The following is a 5,837-nucleotide window of genomic DNA, read 5'->3' as shown; positions in this document are numbered from 1 at the left end:
TAAATTCCATATATATGTGTTAGCATACGGTATTTGTCTTTCTATTTCTGACTTACTTCACTCTGTATGACAGGCTCTATAAACCTTAATTTTTAAAATCTTAATGGGATGAGAGTTTTCTTCTTCCTGTTGGTGCCTGGTCAAAATCTATGAATTTCTGCCACCTTCAAGATGACTGAATATAGCTCAACACTGTACAGGTGTCATTAGGCGCAAGGAAAAACCATAATTTTCTCGCGGATCACGCAGTTAAACAAGAGGCAGTAGAAGGATGCTGAATTATTTTTATCTCTGCCACCCAAAGTTAGCACGTCTGTCAGTAAACAATTTTTCACCTCCTGGAAGGACTGCAGGTCTTTAAGGAAGTTAATCCTCTGTAGATGCTTGCTTTGCGGTGATTTCCATGGTCTTTAATTCTCTTGCACTTCTCACTTATGAAGAGAACTTTTTTTTTTTGATATGGACAATTTTTAAAGTCTTTATTGAATTTGTTACAATATTGCTTGTTTTATGTTTTGGTTTTTTGGCCGCGAGGCATGTGGGTTCTTAGCTCTCTGACCAGGGATCGAATACGCACCCCCTGCATTGGAAGGCAAAGTCTTAACCACTGGACCACCAAGGAAGTCCCAAGAAAGCTTTGATTATTAACCACATAGGTAACTACATATGTGCATGTGTTCAATGGCCAGTCTCAAAAATATATATACTCATCAAAATTCTTTTGCAATATCAAGGTAGTTTCAAAATTCCTTCTCCAACTTCAGGGTTCTATCCCCCAAATTAGATTTTATGACAAGTTGGACTAAATTCACCAGCACTTTGGAAAACGTTTTGAGACTGAGGCAGAGATGCTCAAAACTGGTGGCCAGGTCTAACTTTCAACATCAGGTTACCTTTTATGTGGAACAGGATGTTGCTATCACAGGGGTACAGGTGAGGGAGGGGACCACCAGGGAACTGGAATGCTCCAAGTCAGGGGGAGGCAGGTGAATTTTGCCTTATTTGTTCCAATGGGAGCAGGTACAGCTTTCAGAGGAGGACTGCAGAGCTAGCCAGCAGGTCAGGTTCCAGTGTGAACAAGAAGGCTCACTGGAGAAGACCCAGGGGAAAGGCACTATGTTGCAGAGAGAGCAGAAGTTGATAGAAATGCCAGCCCCTAGGCAGAGTCAGCTCTCAAGACATTGGTAAATGAAGCTCAGAGACAATCCCCAAATTGTGTTTCTTATTTCAAACTTCCTTCTTTATACCTGCTTTAAGTTCCTGGCTACTACATTCTTTCTGTATCCTGAGAGGTATTAAGGAGTAGTGAGAAGACAGATAAAGGGTCAGAAGGTCTGACTCAGGCTGGGAAGAGTAGAACCTAGTGAGTTCAAGATGAATTCAGAGAAGAGGTCTAGTGGCAGCTCTGTCACAGTCTAGTCATGTGAAATCAGGTACGATCACAAGGTCTTTAAGCCTGAGGATCTTCTTTTATGTGAATTTGGTTTGATAAGTCCTGTCTTCTGGGACTATTGTAATGTGTATTAAGTATACAAAACACATGGCACAGTGTCTGGCATATCACAGGGCTTTAATGAATGAGTTATTGCTGTGACTGTTGATTCCAAATCCCACCCCCTCACCTGTGTATGTGTGTGTATGAGTGTTTCTCTAAATCTACACTTTCTCAGAAAACATATAGTGCTATGGTATATCAAATCAGACAAAAATGTTCCTCAGCAAAAAAAAAAAAAATTGTAAAAATTTACCCTCAGAGTTTATGTTCTTGAATTTGGGTGTTGGAATGTCTTCCCCATCTGGATGTAATTCAAATGTCCTAGATACCGTGTCAAGGACAAACTCCTTGCCTCCCTCCCAGCTGCTGTTTGTAGGGGTTCATAATACAGCAGTCCCCCCTTCTCAGTGTGGGATATGTTCCAAGACCTCAGTGGATGACTGAAACTGTGGATAGAACTGAACCCTATATATACTATGTTTCTTCCTATACATTCATACCTATGATCAAGTTTCATTTATAAATTAGGCACAGTAAGAGACTATCCAAATTGCCAGCATCACTTCTCTTGTACTTTGGGGCTGTTATTAAATAAAATAAGGGTTACTTGAACACAAGTGCTGAAAAACCTTGATAGTCAATCTCATAAAAGAGAAAGCTACTAAGTGACTAACAGATTGGATATGCTGGACAAAGGGATGATTCACATCTCAGACTGGATGGAGCAGGACCACATGAAACTTAATCACAGCACTTAGAACAGCATAAAATTTAAAATGTGTGAATTGTTATTTCTGGAATTTTCCATTTAATATTTTCAAACCATGGTGGACTGCAGTAAGTAAAACTTTGGACAGCAAAACTGGGGTAAGGAAGGGCTACTGTATGTCACCCTCAAATATGCCACTTTGGCATACAGGTTGCTTTGAATTAAAGGTACTTGAGAAACAGTGAAAGGAGGACACTCTGACCCTCCTTTGTTCCCCTGAAAGCAGGAGATAAATATCCATGTGAAAGGTACCCTCCCTGCACCAGGAGGGTAGAAGGCATTCTTACCACCAGAAACAGAGAATTTAGGGCCAATAGGGCTATATAAACAAACCCTCTTACTGTTTCACTCTTGACTTGCCCTGGTTTAAACCCCTTCGTCAGTTCTTTTCAATTCATTGTTTCTTTGTCTAAAAGGTATAAAAAGCTTCCTGCTCTGGTACTTCTTTGAGTCTCATATATTTGTGGGGCTCCCATACAGACATAGAAAACTAAATTTGTTTTTCCCCTGTTACTCTTTTTATTACAAGAGGGTCTCAGCCAAGAACAAGAAGGATAGAGGGAAAATTACTTTTCCTCCCTTACACCTTGCTTGCAACCCTGCCCCACTTTTTCATTCATTTCATCCCCACCAAAAATTAAGCTTTAGCTTATTTTTTTCCAAATTAGACTGAAGACAGCTTAATTAAATTTTCTTTTGAATGAAGTAAGCGCTGGCTCTCCTAGGCGATGGCCAACTGTCAGCCCAGTAGCTTCTGGGTGTCTGATCTCAAAGAAGTATTTATATTTCTCAGAAACTCCTTAGAGGTGACATATACAAAAAAACTTTGTGCATGCGTTCAGCTGCACAGGAATAAGATTCAGGTAACCTTCCATTCCTGTTCCAGGTGAGAATTTCTCTCTGGTTTACTTGTGATCCAAAAGTAACAGCTAACAGCAGTTTACCACTCCAGACATTTGGGTTTCAACTCAGACAGACCATTAGAGGGTCTGGTCCCTCTCATAATGCCCTCAGCCTCATGTTGCTCACCACCCAGTTTCATGTAAAATTAACTCCCACTGAAAGACTTGAAGTTTCCCAAAGCCCCAAATGGCCACGCCTAACTGCATTACCACGCTGACAGTCTCACAGGACTGTCCACCTCTACCTACTCACTTCTTCATTTTACTTGTCCCTTAGGAATTAGAAGATCTCATTATTGTCCATGAAGGATTCTTTCTCCTATATGTCAAAACGCTATGCGCAGGCCCTGAGTCATTAATTCTAGCATTCCCAATACTATCTACAGTTCTTTTCAAAGAGCAGCTGTTCAATAAAGGTTTGTGGAATAAATGATCCAGTGAATATGAGGTCTAATTCATTAACATGTTATACATTCCTTAAAGAGCTTAAGCAAATCCACGCATATATCATTTAATTTTACAGAACAAGAACTAAAAGGAATACGAAAGGCAAATTTTGAATATCTTTTAGAGATTATTTTTTCTATTGATCCCAGCTACCTTAAAGCTGACCTTTCACATGTGCAAGGAAATAAATGCCTATAGCAATGCCATCTTCTTATTCCAGAAGATAAAATGGATAGTTTCACAATTTGTTTCACAAAACAACAAAGTTCTTGCTTTAAACATCATGAGTAGTAAATGTATGATCAGTATCATTCATAAATCTTTATATTTTGAAACAGTTAAATTCATATTAAAAATATGAGTAATACATACATCAAAAAAGAGAATAAACTTACAAGTTATACATACAAAACAGGAACACACAGGCAAATACACTGTCTTCCTTTCTGCCCCCACCTCAGAACTAAATTCTACCAGCACTAACTGCGTCTTCCAACAATGCATGAAGAAAGCATCCCTGGCTCCCCTAGGTGTGGGAGAAGCTGCTAGCCTTGGCACTAGAACTGGCAGTGGCTACAGAAGGAGAGACAGCCCTGCCTGAAATTCTGGCTCGGGCTCTCTCTTCTTCATCTTGCAGAGCCTCCTCATACTGAGATGGGAAAGAACTTGGGTCAGTCCCATGAACCTTGGCCAGAAACTCCAGGACCTTCATCTTGGTGGTTTCAGCATGGGCTCTGGGGCCCCACAGGAACTTAAATTGCGCAGGATCAGTGTTGGTCACCCGCCGGTACTCCAGGTATTTTTCCTTCACGAATTCTTTGGTGATGAGCTCCCTGGGCTCCCCAAAGATGAAGTGCTTCATCCCGGCATATACCCCGGTCACATTCAGAACTTTCCAGACTTCGTCTTCGGTAGCACAGTTGCCCTTCATGAAGATCACACTCAGGATAAGTATCAGGATGCTGGTCTTGGGCATGCCCACTTCACGGTGCAGCATCCCATCATAGGTGAGGCCCAATTTGATGAAGAGGCCATAGTGGTGATTGGTGTGATCCACTTCCATCAAATCAAGGCCAAAGACCATCTCCATGCACTCAGAGGCTCTCAGGAAGATCTCAGGAAAGTGGACTTCACACTCTTTGATGACAATCTTCAACATATCTGCCTTTGTTATTGGCTCTTTCATTTGATACTTGAATAGCAAGAAATTTACCAACATAGATACTTTCTTATCTAGAGCATCTATAGGCACATTCTTGGGGCCTAGCACAGCCTGTGAGGTGCTCAGAGTATACTCTCTTTCTTGGCTATTGGACCCCTCATCCGATTTGGTGGGTGAGGTGGCTTTGATAGCAATGGAAGAGGAGTAGAAACACTGAGGACCCTCAGGAGTGCTGGATATAGCAGCCCCAGGAGCCTCCTTCAAATCGCCAGGCATTAGAGGATGGCAGGAGAGATGGGTCTCCTCCAGAGCCTTGGAGACCTGTGCAACCTCCAGGCCCTGGGACTTACTGAAGGTCTGATGGCATTGATCATATGAGTGCTGAGGACGCTTCTGACGCTGAGACATGATGACTCTTGTGGGTAGCAGTACGTGGACAGGAGGGTGGGCAATGAGATTCACCACCTAAGATAAACAGGGCATATGTGAGTGGCTTCAGCTAGTAAACTTAACTGTGGCGGCTCTTCCTGAGACCCAGAGGAGGAAGGGAGGGGTGGCCTCTGCCAGCTTCACTCCCTGGACCTCTCAGGGCTGTGGAGCCCCCTCTGCCATGGGTTGGTTAGCCCCACAATCCTCACATACGCTTCTCAAATTAGATCCTGGTTGGTAAGGTACCCGCCGCCATCTATTTCAGTTTTTTTTTTTTTTCCTTTTCTGTGGTACGCAGGCCTCTCACTGCTGTGGCCTCTCCCGTCACAGAGCACAGGCTCCGGGCGCAGGCCCAGCGGCCATGGCTCACAGGCCCAGCCACTCCACTGCATGTGGGATCCTCCCGGACCGGGGCACGAACCCACGTCCCCTGCATCAGCAGGCGGACTCCCAACCACTGCGCCACCAGGGAAGCCCCCCGCCGCCATCTATTGCCTGAGGCCCCCCTCCAGTCAAGGCCGCATCTCCGTGAGACTCCCAAAATGGAAGTGAGGAGAACCTCATGACGGGAAATCCACAGCTGACAACAGGGACGAATGCTGTGCACACCCTCTGTCCTGGGGTCTGAGGATC

General features: G+C 43.5%; 1 protein-coding gene across 1 annotated transcript; it reads right to left on the bottom strand.

Annotated features, from left to right (window-relative positions):
* Positions 1–4,139: 4,139 nt before the first annotated feature.
* MAGEB16 (MAGE family member B16) lies at positions 4,140–5,183 on the bottom strand. The gene has a single exon (XM_065900146.1). The coding sequence runs from the start codon at positions 5,181–5,183 to the stop codon at positions 4,140–4,142; it is 1,044 nt and encodes a 347-aa protein (XP_065756218.1).
* Between the last annotated feature and the right edge of the window lie 654 nt (positions 5,184–5,837).

This window comes from Phocoena phocoena, chromosome X (assembly GCF_963924675.1).
Source record: "Phocoena phocoena chromosome X, mPhoPho1.1, whole genome shotgun sequence".
NCBI classification, from domain to species: Eukaryota; Metazoa; Chordata; class Mammalia; order Artiodactyla; family Phocoenidae; genus Phocoena; species Phocoena phocoena.
Note: the sequence above shows the minus strand (reverse complement) of the source record. Positions and strands in the feature narration are given on the sequence as shown.